Genomic DNA, 19,725 nt, shown 5'->3' with positions numbered 1-19,725 from the left:
CCAGGCTCACCTTCTGCTGAGCTCAGCTGGGGGCCCTTAGTCTAGGCAGGAGCCACTCTCCCCTGGCATTGCTTGGTTTGGGATCAGCTGCTTCATCAGCGACTTTTCTCTCTCTCAGATCATTAACACCTGGGGGCTTCTCTCTGTCACTGCAGCTTTTTTCCTGTGTCTGTAGCTTTTTATTCCTCCATTTATAAAGGGCTCCAGTAAGAGGATTAAGACCCACCCTGGGTCCCACGCTCTCATCAGAGGCCCTTAGCCGAAGTGATCTGATCAAAAGGTCCCTTTGCAGTGGCTTATAGGTACAGGAATGGACTCGTTTTAAAAACAGGATTTTTCTGGGGTCTGAGAACAAGACTCAGACCAGCATGGGCACTTTTAACTAGGCGCATTATCTCTCCCACCGCAAGTGGGGTTCTGTTAATGATAAAGATGCGACAAGGGCTCCATTTAATTATGAAGCCCCAGTAGCTATTACTGTTAGTTTTGAATTTTGTGGACCTGGAAAAATGCTCACAACATAATGGCATGTGAGAAGTAAGACACAGACTACAATCTCAGTTTTATTTAAAATATATATATGTAACTTACATACACACCCCCACACGTGAGAAATAAAATGTAATCATAGTTAACTTCTGCATAGTTGTTGCTGCGATCCCCATCTTCATCTGGGAGTTCAGGCTGAATTCTCTTGGTCTCAACCGTGGGCCTTTCCCGGTAGCCAACCCACTCCTTGAAGTGGTCCAGGAACTCTGGCTCGGCAGGTGCACAGACACCTGGTGCAGCTTGTTCTCTGTTCTGATTTCCTTCTCCTTTTTCTTTCACTTACAGTACGTGGACTGCCAGTCTATTGACCCTGCAGTTCAGGGATGCTCATAAGGAGATGTCTCTTCTTCTCTAACAGAGCACACACCTTTTTTGTGGAGGCAGGTCTAAATAAGACCAAGCGTGCCCTTCCTAGCCCATAGTCACAATTGCCAAAAAACTTTGGACTGTTTCAAGTTCCTGAGGAGAAGTTACAGGCTACCATTTTGTTCTCTTTCCAGTAGTCTCAGTTTCTGTCTCCTTGTACCTTTCACCATGTTTCTTAAAGTATTCTGGAAAACCTCCCAGAATACTGGGCAGGGCAACTCAGTTCTGCCTTTACAGAGCTGTGGTTCTGGTGGTGGTTGTGGCTCACTTGATCCACCTCAGCTTGTTTCTTCTGCTGCTTGGGCCCAGTTTGCTGCCAGATCTCTAGTACAGACTTGCCCCTGACGAGCTGTAAACCACTGCAGTTGTTGACATTAGCAGCTCATTAACTGGGAAAAACAACTCAGTTCACTACCAGTAAGATGTTTTCTCTGAATATGTAGCCTTTCTGACAGCATTTACAGTATTACACATTTCCCCTCTTCCATTCAACCTCCCACCAAATGTAGGCATGGCTTGCAGATCATAAACAGTGCAAACTTCTGGTCTTACCACAGACCTATTGAATTCCCATTTGGATGTAGAGAGTTTGAAAATCTGTTTTTTAAACAAGTCATCCCAGATGAATTTCAGGCACACACAGTTTTGAGAATTCTTTTGATAACCAGTGACCTAGGTTGGGAGATCAACTGTTTTGGTCCTCAAATAGGGTAATAAAAACCGAGGAAGCCCTGTTTGATGCATTGCTGGGGCAGATAAGAGTTTCACACTCACCAACAGATCATGCAATAAGTTCACCTTTAGCAGGGCTTGAAAGACATCTGTAGATTTCAGGTAAAAAGTGAGCAGTGGCTTATTACTAATAGCTGACAGGAGTAATCAAGGTGAAGAATTGCTTTATTTTATATCTCAGTGGTAATCATTTTTGAATTTAAGCCAAATATTTAATAAAGAGCTTAGGGATTTCAAACAGTGATGTCCCTTACCTCCAGCATATAGAGAGCACTTATTTATATCTCTTCTTTCCAGCAAATCCAGCTGGACTTGGCCTAGCTCTGTGTTATCTAATCACATATGTCCTTTGGTCTGAAACCTAGGCAATATGCTGCCTCAGAGAAGCTGAAATGTGTAACTGTTAAGAAATAAGGGAACCTTTTATTTTGGTGTAAGAGTGCTAAGTATCTTGGAATTTCAGTTTGTTCTGTGCAGTAACAGTGGTTATCCACTATACTTCCCTCTGCCACTTTTTCAGAAGTAGGCTTGCTTCCTTCCTTGCTTGCTTCTCTCCTTCTCTCCCTGATCTCCCTTCCTTCTTTCCTACCTTACTTCACTCTTTTTTTTTTGGTAGTTTGTTTTTAGTAAAGACCAGGTAATTGGTCTATCCTAACCAGCATTATAGTCGAGTGGCAAGTACATAGAATACCTTTAAGTGTTTCTATTAATTTTATAACACATGTAGTAGTATATCTTGTCTTAACAATTCAAAAGTATCCTTTCCTGGACACTAGTATTCCAAAAAAGAAACTGTAAAGGAAATAATAAAGATTATTTCATTTTGTATTCTGGATACCCTAGTACACAAAAGAAACTGGGACCAGTGTCCTGTGTCTACATTCCTGTTAGTGGATATATTTTGAAATGCCATCTCATTTACCAAGAATTACATAGTAGCAGTGATTGATTCTGTGTCATACACAGGAAAATGGATCCCTCATTTTATATAGGTTTTGATCAGGACAGCTATCACTCTTCTACTGGCAGATATTCAACGCCAAGATGAATTTCAAAGACAAGTTTATTTAAAGCAGTGAGGCAACACTTCGGACTTCTTGAAGTGCTGTCAAAGAAAATACAGTATTTTCATCCTGTATTCTACTTTGATGTTAACAGTGAATTATTGTCTTTCCTTTTTTTGCTATTGCAATAATTCTATCACAAAGAACACAGAGCCATGATGGATAATTGAGTGATGACCATTTAGAGGACTTTCCTAGATTTCAACTCTCTGTTGTCCTTGTACTGGGAGGTAGTGAATGAGGGACTGAAACAAACTAAAATGATTTGACACTGGTACTTTTTCATGTTGTATGCAAGGAGGGGGAAAGAAAATAGACCAAAAGAATTCATGTACATAGTGAAAGATAATCATAGCATTGATTTCTCTGGCTGTTTGTTCATTTTGCAATAATGTGCTTTAAAATGAAAGAAAGGGACCACAAGGGCTTTGGGACATTTTACCTTGAACTGAGACACTTGGCATTTGGATAATACCCAACAATATCAAATTGTAGTTTCATTTACCATTTTAATGATGTTACAAATGATCCTTTTTAAAGAAACGGCATTTTTAAAAATAATAAAAATTTAAAATCCCTCTGTGTTTGGGCCAAGCCCATTTTTATTTTACTTCTTCTAAGTATGGAACTTAATGCCAAAAACAAATACATACCGGTATATATTTTATCAAATAACATGGAACACATGACAATTGATTTGAACCCCTCCATGTATTATTGTCTTCAAAAGTGTTGTATCTTGGCTGATGGATATTACTGAGCAATTTTTTGTACTCTCCTTATGTCAATATTTGGTTTTGCAGCAAAGCGCATTTATCTGAAGTAGTCTTTATTAGCGCTTATCAAACAGGCTGGTTGGTTTTTTTGCTCTTTTGCTCTCAAGGTTGATAATTTTAATATCAGTTTGATAGGTAAAGGACTTTATAAAAGAAGTTTAAGGAAAGTGGGCCTGGCCCAGTGGATTAGGGCGTCCGTCTACCACATGGGAGGTCCGCGGTTCAAACTCCGGGCCTCCTTGACCCGTGTGCCGCTGGCCCACGCGCAGTGCTGATGCGTGCATGGGGAGTGCGTGCCACACAGGGTGTCCCCGTGCAGGGGAGCCCCACGTGCAAGGAGTACTCCTGTAAGGAGAGCTGCCCAGCACGAAAGAAAGTGCAGCCTGCCCAAGAATGGCACCGCCCACACGGAGAGCTGACACAGCAAGATGACACAACAAAAAAGAAATGCAGATTCCCGGTGCTGCTGATAAGGATAGAAGTGGTCACAGAAGAACACACAGCGAATGGACACGGGGGGGGGTGGGACGACAGTGGAAAGGGGAGAGAGATAAAATAAAAACTTAAAAAAAAAGATTCCAAAATACTCATTGTAGGACAGAGAGATGACCATATTAAAAAAAAAAAAAAGTTTAAAATGTACGCACACACACAAATTGTTACTGACAGGAGAATTTAACCCAGACCTAGTCTTAACTCTTGTTATTTACTAATAGTAGGCAAAAGTCAATGGCCATTATTTTTACCACCTATGAATCTGATGGCTGAGTGAAAATTTAAAGCTTGTTCGAAAACTCTTAGATGAATTAGTAATAATAATATTGATAGGTACCAATTATTGATACTTAATGGGTTTTAGACCTGATGCTAAATATTTGCATGCTCATCTAATTCACTTTCCATATTATTATTCCTAGTATGCAGCTCAGCAATTTGAGTCGCGTTTATTTTTTTTTAAGATTTATTTTTATTTATTTCTCTCCCCTTCCCCCACCCCGCCCCACCCTGCCCCAATTTTCTGCTCTCTCTGTCCATTCCTGTGTGTTCTTCTGTGTCCGCTGAATTCTTGTCAGCGGCACTGGGAATCTGTGTTTCTTTTTGTTGCATCATCTTGCTTCATCAGCTCGCCATATGTGTGGTGCCGCTCCTGGGCAGGTTGAACTTTTTTTTGCGCTGGGCAGCTCTCCTTATGGGGCACACTCCTTGCATGTGGGTCTCCCCTACGCAGGGGACACCACTGTGTGGCATGGCACTCCTCGCACGCATCAACATTGTAGGTGGGCCAGCTCCACGTGGGTAAAGGAAACCCTGGGTTTGCACTGTGGACCTCCCATGTGGTAGGCGGATACTCTTTCTGTTGAGCCAAGTCCACTTCCTGTAATTTATTCTTGGTTATACTTGTAGCGCACTGCAAAACTAGTACTCTATACTGCTTCCTTGATACAATCAATTTCAGTTTCTTTATTTGACAGACTAAGTAACTGAAATGACCAAGATAAACATCTAGTTTCTTAAATTGAAAGGATAATATTGGCATTAAAAATGAAGACTCCTTACTCACATTCAATATGCTTTTCATTGTAATAGCTGCCTTCTCAGACAGCAGCCTTTAATAAAACACTGGCATTATTGTTTGCAGAGCATGAAGTACTTCAAAAGAACTCCTTAATGATAACTCACTACCAATGCAATTTTTTAACAATATTGAAAAAGCAAAGTATCATGGGTGGTATAATTTCTCTAAGAATTTAGATATAAGGTAAATGGAATGAAATTTTTTCTATTGAGACATGTTTAGCTTAGTTTCCATTTCTTTCTGATACTGTTATGTAAGAGGTATTAGAACCACTTTATTAAACAAAATATATTAATTTTTATTCTTAAGTATGTTACTTGAAATTAAGAAAATAGTATTTTTGTGTATCACATTTGCAAACTTCAAATCAAAAATTCTAATTTTTCTTCAAAAATGAATTAGGCTGTAAACCAATCATGATATTTTATGATAAATTGATTTTTATGAAACATTCTTTTCATTTGATTTTGCTTCATATGCTCTAGGAAATATTCAATGGACTGAATAAATGAACATTTAATATATTGATGGTTTGTAAAAGCATTTATATCTGTGGAAATAACAGACCCCTATCCAGTATCAAAGACATGTACATTTTCTCCTAGAGTATTATTCATCTGATGTGCGATTACATTGTCCATAATTTATAAATGCATGTTGAATATATACTGGGGTAAATTACCATTAGTTACTGATATTTCCCCTACTGATCAGAGTTAGTAAAAATCAGAGAGGGAGGGAAGCGGACTTGGCCCAGTGGTTAGGGCATCTACCTACCACATGGGAGATCCACGATTCAAACCCCAGGCCTCCTTAACCCATGTGGAGCTGGCCCATGCGCAGCGCTGATGCGCACAAGGAGTGCCCTGCCATGCAGGGGTGTCCCCACATAGGGGAGCCCCATGTGCAAGGAGTGCGCCCTGTAAGGAGAGCCGCCCAGCGTAAAAGAAAGTGCAGCCTGCCCAGGAATTGGTGCTACCCACATGGAGAGCTGACACAACAAGATGACGCAACAAAAAGAAATACAGATTCCCGTGCCGCTGACAACAGAAGCGGACAAAGAAGAACACACAGCAAAATGGACATGGAGAGCAGACAATGGGGGGGGGGGAGGTTGAAGGGGAAGGGGAGAGAGAGAGGAAGAAAAATCAGAGAGGGAAAAGAGGTATCAACATCATTCCAAAGGTGTAAATAAATTCATTACCCAGTGTTTCCTCTTTCAAAGGATTTTGAAAGTAGACGCATCAGTTAATATGGATTTTTTAGGAAAAGTTTAAAATTATGGACCTTAGTTGAATATTACGGACCTTAGTTGAATATTACTTGAGTGAAGTCTTTGCTTTACTGGTGTCCTCATAAAGGGAAAGTAACGAAGTTCAATAATTAAGACCTCTGGAGTACCTTTCTGTGTCATTGCTCGTTTTTGTTCTTCTGGCTTTAGTGTGTTCCAGTAAGGTCTCTGTAGGATTTTAGTAGGCAAAGTGTGCTCTTGTAATTTAGGATTTGAGTGTGTAAGCTCCTTGAGAACATAGGCTTTATTTTCTGTTTTGTTTACTGCTGGATCCCTACTGCCTGCGTCCATGTCTAATGCAAAATAATTGTTCAGTAATCGTGCCTTGAGTGAGTCTTAGTTTATTAAATTCTGAAGACCCTTGGACTGTCTGGTCTTGAGTTGTAATTATGATGACCAAAGAAGATGGACAAAAGTCAAATGTTTGCACCGGCTCCTGAATACCATCTTTTAAAAATGTCAATTCAATTTCGTAAATTCACCTGGGGGAAAAAATCTCTGAATGACATTTAGGCTTGCTTATTTAATATTTAGAAGATACAAACAATTTGTTAGGAATAGAGATTTTTAAATAATTTGTCTATTTTTTATTATTTACTACAGAGAAACCCAGGTGCTGTGCTTGCTTATTACTTAATATGGCATTTTACTTGATTTTTAGAAAATTATTTTGAGGAACATTTACTTATTCATCTTTTAAAGGTGAGGTAATTTTTTTGTTCAGGTTAGCACAGTTAGTAAGTGGCAGATTCAAGACTGTTTCAAAAGCCTTTATGTACTCTGCCTAATATACACAAGAAACAAGCAACAAGTGCATAGATTGGTTATAAAGAAATAAGTCTGTAAGTGTGAAAAAAAATTTTTTAACTTAATTATAATTCTAAATTGTATTGAGATATATAGGTCCTTTGATGTTTGGACTGGAAAATTGATTTCTTGATCTTATATTTTTCTCACACTTTTGAAACGCACTGAAGGGTACTGAGCAGGGTAAACCTAGGATCTGACTTGTTTTAACAGGACCATTTGATGGGCAAATAGACTGTTGAATAGAGGAAAGGAGACTAAAGGAGGCTATTGCAGTAATCTGTGCAAGAGATGATGTCCATTTGGATGAGGCAGTTAATCCTTGGCCACTTCCTCCTGGAGGTGCTGACAAGTGTGTGATTTTGGGGTGGATATTGAAAGTGGAACCAACAGTATTTTCTGAATGATTGGCTGTATGGTATAAATGGGAAGAAAGAAGGGATGGCAGGGGTGGGAACGGGGTTGTTCATAACTTACAAAGTTGCTATATATTTATGGCTAAATTACCATTAGTTAGTGATATTTCCCCCCACTGATCAGAATTAGTAAAATTCAGAGAGGAAGGAAAGAGCAGGAATACTTCCAAAGTTTTGGTCTAAACAACTGGAAAAAATAAGTTGCTGTTTACTGAGGTAGGGAAGAATGAGAGAGAATCAAATTCTGGGATAGAAAGGGAGACTGATCAAGAGTTTGGATTTGACCATTTGAATTTTAGATTCCTTTTAGAATTCCAAGTGGAGATGGATGTATCTTCCATGATGGAGATGTATACCCTGAATATACAAGTCTGAAATGGGACAGAACTGGGCTGGAGATAACAAAGTTTTAAGTCATTAGTATAGAGGTGATGTTTAAAGCCATGGGATTGCATGAGAACACTGGAAGGTTAGGGAGGATAGAGAAGAGGCTTAATTAAGCTGGAGTTCTTACACTCTCCAGGAGTTAGAGTTAGAATGATGAGAATAAACATCCAGTAGGAGAGGAACCATTGAAATAGAAGAATCAAGAGTGATATCCTTGAGTCAAGTGAAGGAAATACATGAAAAAAAGACTCAGTAGTTTCTTCAGGTAGATAGAACAAGGTAAAATTGAGATACAACCTTAGGATTTGGCAATGTGCAAGTCTACTAGTGGCCTTGACAAAAGTTTGATTTTTTTAAAAAGTCCTGCTTTAAAAATGTCTGAGATTTCGTTTCTCTACATCTGTGATTTTAAGACAGGGAAACTACCTCCTAGGTGTTATATGAAATGTGGCATACTATCCTGCACTGTGTATTAATACATTTATAAATAACTGTCAACACTTCAGTTAGCCATGTATAAAATGACAATAATAAAAATGCGCACCTTGTAGGACTGTTAGAATTAACTGAGATACTGCATGTAATGCTTGTAAGTGTCTTACATAAAATGAGTGCATGTCAAGCTTGTCAAGTTCTTGTTATTGTTCGGGTTGTATTTGTTATGATTCTTGTGTTTATAATTTTTTGACTAATAAAACTTTAGTTTCTTAGGTCTTAGCACTTCAGTTTCTATTCAGACTTGAAGTGATGTCAAATGTTACATTTTTTGAATTTGTTTTGCTCCATGTTTTTTATTTTGTTGTCACAAAAATCACATTAACAGTGTTACAAATCTTAAATGGTTAGCTACCAACTAGAGTATTCACTTCAAAGGTATACTTTTTTCCATGTAGGGACATCTAGATGGAGAGAGAAAAATGGATAGAAGAAAACAATGTTAGAGAATTCCGCAGCAGCTATAGTGTGTGTCAACCAGAAATGGCTATTTGTTAGCCAGTTTGCCTGAAACTGTGCTTGAAGGATACATTGAAGCACATCTCTGAAATGAGAGGAGGAAACTCTCAGTTTAGACCAGGCTATAGAGAACAGCCTGTTCATGCAAATACCAAGACAGGATTGATGTCCAAACAAAGACTCTCTACTTCCACAAAGACCTTAGAATCATCTAATTCATTTCCTACTTTTATACTGAATTTCTGAGAGATTAAGTGGTTTGTCCAGGGTTAAGGGCAGGAACAAATAATTTTATGATTCTTAGTTATATTTCATTCTAATAAAACACACATGGTTTCATCCAACCTACTATCAGAAATAAAGACAGAAAAATGCTGAACAAATCACATCAAGCCACTTTGGTCCTTTTAAATGATGTGTTTATGCTTTATAAGCAATATAAACTTGAGGGTATTGATTTATAATTTAAGGTAAAATATTTTTCTCAGTATTTTTTGTACAAATTGAAAACGTAGAAAAGGACCGTTTTAAAATCATAAAAGAAATTAACAACAGAAATACTGTGTGAATCAGTTTTTAGAAGTAATAGTCTAGATGGAGATTAGTGTCAGATAGTCTGTAATTGACTTACCAATTAGTATAGTTCATCCTAGGTATAGAAAAGTTATATACATATCTCCTTGGGGTAAAAACAATGATAATTATTTTGGGGGAAAAATCAACTTAAATGCTATAATAAAATGAATGCATTTATAAAGCTAATACCATATTTTAAGAACTTTGATAACATGGTATTTTAGTCTGCTAAGCTGCTGAAATGCAGTGCAGTGGGGATTTATTAATTTGTAAGCTTACAGTTCTGAGGCCATGAAAATGTCTGAATCAAGGCTTCGTCAGGTGATACTTTCTCCCCAGCTGCCCACAGAGTTGGACTCCTCTCTCACACGGCAGGGCATATGGCAGTTTCTGCAAGGCTCTCTTCTCTTCTGGGTTTCATTGCTTCTGGGTTCCTGTGGCTTTCTCTCTCCTTCTGTGGCTTTTTTCCCTCTCCATGTTCATCCCCTTTATAAAGGACTCCAGTAATAGGATTAAGACTCTCCCTGGGTCATGCCTTATTGAAGTAATGGAAACAAAAGGCCATTTACTGAAGCCATCTAATCAAATGGTGCCGCCTACAATAGGTCCACACCCACAGAAATGGATTAACTCTAAGGACATGGTTTTTCTGGAATCCATAAAAGCCTCAAACCACCACACAAAGTAATGTTTTGACATTTGACAGTTTCTTTGTGGCTTATTTTAAAGGATAAAGAATTTTAAAAAAACACATTTGTTCTAATTTTAATCTTAAACTGTCAAGTGCATTTTTCAGTAACTCTGGAAGAATCATTATGTTGTGTATATCTGTGATAAATCCTTTAATTACTGTCATTAAGTTTACTTTTGATATTAAGTTGCTTTCTACAGCACAATATACAGTTTAATACAATAATATCAACTGACATTTTTCATCTATTTCCAGTTAACTAATAATTTTTCAAAAGAATTACAACTAGGAGCTTAATCAGTAGATTTGTCTATTGTTTATCTTCATGACTTAAAGCTACAAAATAAGTATGCCTTTTTCCCAGATTGTAATTTTTGTTTCTTTGTCTTGTTTTGTAGAGCTACATTCATGGGAGCAGCCAGGCTCAATTTGTGGCAGAGTCACATATTATTCTCGTCCTGAGTATCCTTTAAAATACCGATGGCTTGAAAAGTGCAAACTGAAGTTACATTTTATCAAATTGATTTTTTTTCCAGACAGTAAATATCAAGACTTTTGAAAGACCTTACATTTTAAACTGTACTATATGATTGATTTCCAAAATAGTATGCTAATTATTTATTACAGTATAATTTTTGTTGTTCTTCTAAATCATCAGCACATTGTAACTTTCTTTCCTTTTTTTTGATTACTGAACATCTTTGTATACCTTTTATTCTGCTTTGACGATCTCTGACAAAGTTTTTTGTGAAGTGTGTACAGTTTTCCCTAAGACCTTAATGTAGAGAAAAAGTAGAACAATTTAAAATGTAGTTATCTTAACCTTGGTTCACTTAATAATTGAAGTATGAGGAAATAGGATAGACGTCTTTTTTTTTTTTTAACATATAAAACAAATTGTTTTGATTCAGATAACAGTGAAAATTGTGCATTGGAGTTAGAAGGATAACAGGATAAGCTACCGGTAAGATTCAAGTGTCTAATTAAAAACAATAAAATCTGAATATTTTTAGAATGAAGTAAAGTTAGAGATAAACTGCTGTACTGTGGGTAACAGATGTTTGTGTGAATTTTGTGAAAATGTCCCAAAGTTAAATTTATAGTGTTTTTTTGAATGTATTCAGTCATTATCAGGATTTAAAGTATGCCTATAATACAATTGATAAAATTTGATTACTATTTTTAATTGCTAAGATTAATATTCAAATGAAGCAGTCTGTACCAAATTTGCCAGTATTTTATATAACCATAGATTTTAAGCCTTTAAGAATATTAGAAAACAGAGAAGTACTAAAGGGTATCAAGAAAACAAGGAAAAACAATATGATAATCTCAAGAAAGAGAGATTTTAAAAAGAAAGAAAACAAAATTATTGAAAATGCCCATGAGGGTTTCAATAGCAGATTGGAGCTGGCAAAAGAAGGAATCCGTGAACTCAAGACAGGATAGTTGAAATGAGTGAGGCTGAAGAGTATAAAGTAAAAAAGAATTATAAAAAGCAAAGAAAGCTTAGGAGACCTATGGGACACCATCATGTGCCCATGTACACATTATGGAAAGCTGAGAAAGAGAAGAAAGAGAGTTAGGGACAAAAGAAATATTCAAAGAAATAATGACAGAAAACTCCCCAGACTTAACAAAAGACATAAATATGCACATCCAAGAAGCCTACAAAACAGCAACTTGAAGAGAAATACACCCTGTCACATACTGATCAAATGTCAAATGAAAAGGAAAAGCAGAGAGTTCTGAAAGCTGCAAGAGCAAAGCAACATATTATGTATAAGGGAGTCCCAATTAGATTAAATGCCGATTTCTCACCAGAAACAATGGAAGCAAAAAAGCAGGGGGTTGAAATATCCATGGTTTCTGATGAGAGATCCACACTAAGTCTTCCTGGGCATCCCTTGTATGTGATGGTGTGCTTCTCCCTTTCTGCTCTCAGGATTTTCTCTTTATCTTTGACGTTTGACATTTCTGAGCAGTATGTGTCTTGGAATAGGCCTATTCAGATTTATTCTGATTGGAGTACACTGTTCTTCTTGGACATGTAAATTCATTTCTCTCATGAGAGTTGGGAAATGTTCAGCTATTATTTCCTCAAATACTTTTTCTGCCCCTTTTTCCTTCTCTTCTCTTTCTGGAACTCCCATGATAGGTATGTTACTGTGCTTCATGTTCCCATTCAACTCCCTATGTTCCTGCTCAGTTTTTTCCATTCCTTTCTGTTTTTTTCTTTCTTCAGTATCGCTGTTCCATCTTTGGTGTTTCTTCTTCTTTCTTCTATCATTTCAAGTCTGCTGTTGTATGCTTCTAATGCAGGGGTTCTTAACCAGGATCCATGAACTTGAATTGAAATTCAGAAAAAGACATTATTCTTGTGCAGATGTGTTGGTGATAAATATATCACGGTAGAGTGTGGACTTAGTAAGGGGTCCATGGTTTTCACCTGACTGACAGATGGGTCCGTGGAACAAAAAAGGTTCCTTGCTCTAATGTGTTTTTTATTTCACCTATTGTGTCTTTCATTCCCATAAGCTCTGTTATTTTTCTATTCAGGTTTTCAAATTCTTGTGTTTGCTCACTGTCTTCTTGATGTCCTTTATCTCTTTAGCCATATTCTCTTTCAACTCATTAACTTGATTTTAGAAATTTGTATCTATCTTGTTGATTAGTTTTCTCAAATCCTGTGCCTTATTTGGAGCTTTGATATATTCCTTTTCATGGGCCGTGAAAGGCCTTGCATTTGTATTGCTCATAATTTTTGCTGACTTATAGGATCTGATTATAATGGTGAGTTTGTTCTGATGTTCATTTTTACTCTATCTTTCGGGGATTTAGTGGCAGGAGGCTGTGTGTGTTACTGCTGGTCTCTGATTCTTGGTTCAACCTGGGTCTTTAGGATTGTTCCCATTAGTTGCTCAAACTTGGGCTCTGGACCCAGTAAGGGGTTGCAGACCCACTTGCTAGGGCCTTGGGGAGGGAGGCTGTAAAGGAAAATCCTCTCCTACTTATTTACTTTTAATTTCCTCACGTGCGTTTCCTTGGTGAGCTGCAGATGGCACTCTTTGATAGGCCTCTCAGTTCAAAGCCTAGTCCAGTGTGTTTGCTGCAACATGGACCAGATTATTGTGATAGAGAATCCTGCCTGGAGGCTAAGAGCCTCGCAATTCAAACTTCTTTGAGGCTGTTCTTTCTGCAGCCTTTGCTGGCAGCCGCCTCCCCTTTTCCAAGTGGGAAATAATTCCACTCTGCTCTAAGTCTTCAACAAACAGCCCTGGTCAGTAGGGAGAGGGGACTGAGAGGGTGGGATCTCTTTAGCCCCACACCAGCTCCCAAGGCAAGCCATGGCGTGACCCTGCCCAGCCTGGGGGGCTCGGACACAGCAGACCAAATTTGTGGGTCAAAAGTTGAATCGACTGTAAGCTACCTCCCTCTCTCTCCTGTTTTCGGGGGAGGTGGATCCCTGGGTCCCCGGTTGTCCAGAGCTGCCGGCCGAGGTTGAGAGTTCCAAGGTGTGGTGTCTGCTCAGAGCATGGGGCAGAAGCACCTGCTGCAGCTCCCATGCACATCTGCCCGCCAGTTCTTTTCCCATGTACCTCCCTCTGCTGTCAGTGTCCAGCCTTCCCTTCATGTCCTAAATCTCAGTTTTTCCCCAGGCTGTGTCTGCCTGTCCTCTAGCTATTTTTCTGAGAGAGGAGACTGTGCATGTCTTTCTAGTCCGCTATCTTCCCGGAAGTCCAGGGTGTTAATGTTTAAAATGGAGAGTTTCTATTAGGGAGGATGGAAAGCTGTGGTAATGGATGGTGGTGAAGGTAGCACAGCAGCGAGTGTAATTAACAGCCCTGAATTATTTATGTGCATGTGGTTAAAAGGTTAAATTTTAGGTTTATGTTCGTAGAATAATATTTTTAAAAATCCATGGAAATGTACAAACATTGAACCCCAAGTCAAACCATGGACCATAGTTAATAGTCTAAATATACAAATGTGCTTTCATCAATTGTAACAAAAATGTTCCACACCAAGGTAAGGTATTAATAGGGAGGTATTCAGGAACCCCATATTTTATGCATGCGTTTTCTGTAAACCCACAATTTCTTTGTCAAAAAAATGCATTACTTTTTGAGAGAGCTGGAAATTTGAACACTAAATCTAAATTTTTGATATATTAGGGAATATTTTTAATTATTTTTAATAGTCTTTTAAAGTTATCCTATAGAGATACATACTAAAATATCTGTGATCGAAATGATACTGTCTGACATGTGTTTCAAAATAACATAGAGGGAAGAAATGGGTGGGAGATAGAAATCAAGACTGATCAAGAGTTAATAATTTTCAACTCTAAATAATTGATAAATTAATGTTCCTTTTTCTATTCTGTCTACATTGGTAAATGTTTGAAATTTTCTATAATAAGGTCTTTTTAAAAAATATGATTTTACTCTGCATTGTTTCCAATCAGTGATAGAGTGCAAATGTTTCCTTTATTTTAATGTGTTATATCATGGGGGAAACCTATAGAAAAAAATAATTATGGATGCAAGTTAAAGATGAGTTTAGATTTATATCCCTTTAAGTCATCTATAATGTTCTAATGTTTTTTTCAGCATCTGTTCTCATTTATCTTTCAATTGACAAAATCCTGATTCTCTTCCCAGGAGCAAAAGTAGTAATAGCATGTTGAATTGACAGTGGGTTATAATGTAATATAAACATATTTGTGACTAGTTCAGGAGGATGCTTAGTGCCTCTGGGTATTGTATTTAATTTACACAAGTAGTAGATTCTGTTTTATATGAAATCATATCAATAGTTTTGCCTTTTAAGCACTCAGCACAGAAACTGGAAAGTGCATAGTAGTTGAAGTATATTTTCCTATGATATTAATACAAATGTGCATAGGAGTACATGAAACAAGACAGTTTATGATGGATATATATATATATATATATCACAGAACAAGGGGAAAAAGTAATAAAAAGTCTCAGAAACGTTGTAGTATATGCAATATATTTACATCTATTCTCTCAATTTTGGAACACTGATGGCTATACATATCAGCTTAATGGCAGAAAATAAGCTGTTATTCCAGATTTAGATATAAAATCTCCTCAGATTTGGAAGGGCCTTCAATAGCCATTTAGCCTTCAGCCAGATGAAGGAAGTGCTTACACATTAACCCTGACAGATAACCATCTTGCTTCTTTCTCTATCTAAAAATTAAGATGTATTTGTTAAAAATGTAAATTTTTCATCGTCCACTGATAAGTACCATGCAGGCTCTTTTCAGAGTGTTATTTTACTATTTATTTAGGCTAAGTCATTCTCAACTCTTTAAGAACCTTAAGTTTAAAGGTTAACTTTAAAATAAAAGAGAGACAAGGGTAGCACATTTAAAGCCATCTTAATTTAATTCATATATCTTAATTACAGCCATTATGTTTAATGTAGATTCACAGTTCATTTCTTGTTAAAGCCTAGAAAAAAAAAATTACTTTTGCAGAATGCCTTCTGAGGAAAAGATGCTTGTTTACAAATCCTACTGATTCCTTAATAACAAGGCAACATAATTTTGTTATAATGCCAAATGAAAATAATATATATTTAATGTGAAGTGTATACTCTCATATCTTTAAAAATAAATGCAGAGAAATTACTACAAGGAAAAAGATAAAAAGTTAATGGCAACTGTTTTTGAGGTAATTGGAGGGGCTTTTTATTTTTTTTATTGACCACATCCTACAAAGCAGGAATTGCCAAACATTATGCATAAAGGCCAGTATAGTTCTAAATAATGGGTGTCTGATAACCTATGCTTCAAAATTCGTACTCTGAGGTGATATACATAATGGTTTATGAAATGCAATCACTCCCTTATTTTGAAGTAAAAATAAATTCCTGCCAGATAGAGCAATATATAGTATTTTGGGGGCACCATCTTAGATCTCTGAAGCAGGCATTAGCAAACTATGGTTGGCAGGGGTCGAAATCTAGCCCTCCTCTTTTTTTTTAAGATTTATTTCTCCACCCCCACCCCCCAGGCCTCGTTCCCCCTGTTGTCTTCTCTCTGTGTCCATTCGTTGTGTGTTGTTCTGTGTCTGCTTTTATTCTCATTAGGTGGCTCCGGGAACTGATCCTGGGACCTTCCGGAGTGGGAGAGAGGCAGTTACTCTCTTGCGCCACCTCAGCTCCCCTGCTCTGCTACATCGTCTTATTCTCTCTCCTCTGTGTCTCTTGCTGTGCCAGCTCTCCACGTCAGCCAGCACTCCTGCACGGGGCGGCTTTCCTGTGTGGAACGGCACTCCACGTGGGCCAGCTCACCGTGTGGGCCAGCTCGCCCTCACCAGGAGGCCCTGGGCATTGAACCCTGGGCCTCCTATATGGTAGATGGGGGCTCAGATTGCTTGAGCATCTGTTTCCCCACCTTGTTTTTTGTAAATAAAGCTTTATTGAAACGACACTTAAATATTGTCTGACTGCTTTCATACTACAACAGTGACAGTATACTCACATAGCCAAAAATAGTTACTGTATTGATCTTCATGGGAAAAGTTTGCCAGCTCCTGCTTTGTAGGGTATGATCAATAAAACAAAAACTCATCCTGTTACCTCAACAACAGTTGCTATTAACTTTTTACCTTTTTTTCCTTGTAATAATTTCTGTGCATTCATTTTAAAGAGATGAGCACATACATTCTAAATATTTTTGTTTTCATTTGGCATTATAACAATTTTTTTTTTTTTTTTTTTTTTTTTTTTTTGCTTTTGGGTAAGTTAAGAACCTTTTGTCAGCTTCACTTTATATGCAGTTGGGGATTGCGTCATGTCCCCCACAAAAGCCCTGTGCAGGCCCAGCCCCTGCCCTGTGGGTGAGACCCCATTTGTGAGTAGGACCTCAGAAGAGGTTATTTTGAAGTGTACCCACACTGGATGAGAGAGGGTCTTAGTCCAAAATGGCTGAGGTGCTAATAAGCCAAGGAAGTTGTACACGGGGAGAGTAGCCGCAGGGAGCAGCCGAAGGTAGAAGCCACATAGCCCCACAGGGAAAGAAGATGCCGCATGGGCACTGCCATGTGATGGGAGGAAACAAGGAGCCCCAGAGATTGCCAGGCAGCCTGAGGATCCCGCCCTGAGGAAGCACGGCTCCTGGCCTCTGACGGCGTGAGCCAGCGAGTTCCTGATGCTCTGCCCACCGGGGTGTGGTACTGGTGTGAGCAGCCAGGAGGCTAAAGCGTATGGCTACTTAGATCACATACGTCTATCATATGTCATTAGACTTCCTCTAGTTGGACATACAGGTTTTCATTTTTAACTCTCATGAATTATTATATGATAAACATTTTTATATGTCTGTTAGACTTTTTATTTTGTACTTTGGCTTATTTCTTTACAAGTAGCTTCATGGGAATAGAGATCCTGAATATATCCCTTTATATCTACTTGTACATACAATGAAAATTAAAGATCTTTTGAGATTTCTAACCACTACCTGTAAAAAGATATTCTTTGCAGGAATATATGTAATAGCAAACATTTGGAAACAACTTACATGCCCACCAGTGAGATTAAGCAATAAACAATGTGGAAATCTTATACATAGTTTTCTGTCATTGTTTAAAACTGTGAAATTTAGAAACAATTTGAGAAGCATTTTACTCACACAGGTTTCAACATTTTAGTAATCCACAGAGGCAGAATCATAAGGTGCATTCATATAGATGTTATCCTTGGGTGGCCATAGTTAATGTCCAAATATTCTTTTGCCTGAGATCATCTCTATGTACATTTGTGTGTATATAAAATTTGCCCCTGAGAATATTTTAATATATGACTCATTAAAATTTTAATGCATTTAACGTTTGTAATTTTTATTTTCCCTACAAAGAAAAATGCCATTTTTCCTAGGATTTTATTAATGAAATTGAGGAATATTCTTAGCAGGTGAAATCATAAAAAAAATTGGTTTTGTGTTTAATTACCCAACTTAATCATTTTAAGTCATTTATATTTTGAATATTTGTAAACTGTATTTGTCATAGTTAAAATAATCTGGAACTTTATGAATTTTCAGTAAATCAAATATGTATATTTAAATGTATATATTAAAATTTATACATGGCTATGAAAGGGTGATGCCAGAGACATATTATGATAAAGCAGGAACCTAATTCAACTCCTTATTAAGGAGCCCCATCAGTCTGCTCCAGAGAACTAATTTGGGGATTGAGCAGTAGAAATTCCCTGTATATTGATAATGTGATAAGTTTTTATTTTTTCCATCATTTTATTATTGGCACCATCCTACAAATACTGACTCTGAGAAATTCATACAAGTAGGTTGCCAAAATACTCTAAATTAAGAATATTGAATACTTATAACCCACAGACTATTCCACTGGTTCCACAAAACGCTTGTGCTCCTTTAGGCCACGGCTGTGTGACTAAAACCAAGTAATATAGTAATTATCTAAATTTCCGTGGTTTTCAAACTGTTTATCATGGATCCCGAAAAAGTTGGTAGTGGACAGTGAGGGGTGGGCAGATTGCATAGCTGGCCGAGGCTTCCTCTCTTGTTTACATTAGGCTATGAGTAAATAGAGCAGTTTGAACACCCTTCAATACAGAAGCCAGTGTCAAACTGGAAATATGGATTATGGGAAAAGAGATGCAGTAGGGAATATTTCCTCTGAAGGATTCCCTCTGGCCTCTTCCAGTTATTTTATAGACATAACCAGGGGAATGTCCTTTGCACATCCCATTAGGAATAGAAGGCACTTAGAGACACCCCGCACGCTAGGCATGTTGGGCTGGCTGTAACATGTAGCAGTGCGAGTTAATTCAAGGATATCACAGCTGAGCACACTGAGGACTCGATGGGCCAAAGTAGTTTTTAGCTTTTTATTTTTAATCTGTTAGTCATTTGTGCAGAATAAATAATAAATTTATTTCCATAACTAATGGGTTATAAAATCTAAATGTAGTTCATGTCAAAAAATGCCCTTATAAAGCTCCCATAATCTTAAGCTTTCTTAAAAATTTTCTTAAATCTTTAAGCATGTAGATGTTAAGTACAGAAAGTAATTATGTTCTCATTCTTACAGTTTCAGACTTTTAACTGAATAATCAAGAACCTGCTAAATTCATTAGATTGTCTTATTATGTGCTTGTTTGCCTTAGTAAGGCTTATAACTGATAGTAAAAAATTTCCAAGTGACACAATGCCTGATCTGTATTTCTTTAAACAAAATTACCTATGAAACAACACATTTAGGAGGAAAGAAAAAGAAAGGTATAAGAAAGCTATGCACACACAGTTATACATAATGTAAAATGAAAAAAGAATCCTATTGAATACATTCTAATTTTCTGTGATTACCAAAGAAATATGTCACTGTGTCTATATACCAAGTGTATATCTTTAAAATATGAATTTCAGTAATTGCTTTTGAAAGTCTGTATAATTTATATGTGCTATGAAAGTCTTGGAATTTTAAGAGCATTTGAAATTAGACTCTCAAAATCTCACTAATTGAA

The 19,725-nt window shown here is 37.3% G+C and overlaps 1 protein-coding gene across 5 annotated transcripts in view; it reads left to right on the top strand.

The window, feature by feature from the left end:
- Positions 1–19,725, top strand: part of TUSC3 (tumor suppressor candidate 3) — a 245,212-nt gene that overhangs the window by 173,364 nt on the left and 52,123 nt on the right. For all 5 annotated transcript variants that reach the window (XR_011647748.1, XM_071212625.1, XM_058289935.1 and 2 more), the window contains exon 7: positions 10,584–10,647. Coding sequence is in view for 4 of the 5 variants with exons in the window: in XM_071212625.1 (XP_071068726.1) it covers positions 10,584–10,647 (64 nt within the window). In the remaining variant the exon portion in view is untranslated. The remainder of the gene's footprint in view (positions 1–10,583; positions 10,648–19,725) is intronic.

The sequence above is a fragment of the Dasypus novemcinctus genome, chromosome 29 (genome assembly GCF_030445035.2).
Source record: "Dasypus novemcinctus isolate mDasNov1 chromosome 29, mDasNov1.1.hap2, whole genome shotgun sequence".
Lineage (NCBI taxonomy): Eukaryota > Metazoa > Chordata > Mammalia > Cingulata > Dasypodidae > Dasypus > Dasypus novemcinctus.
The sequence above is the reverse complement of the archived record's forward strand: the minus strand, read 5'-3'. Positions and strand labels throughout refer to the sequence as shown.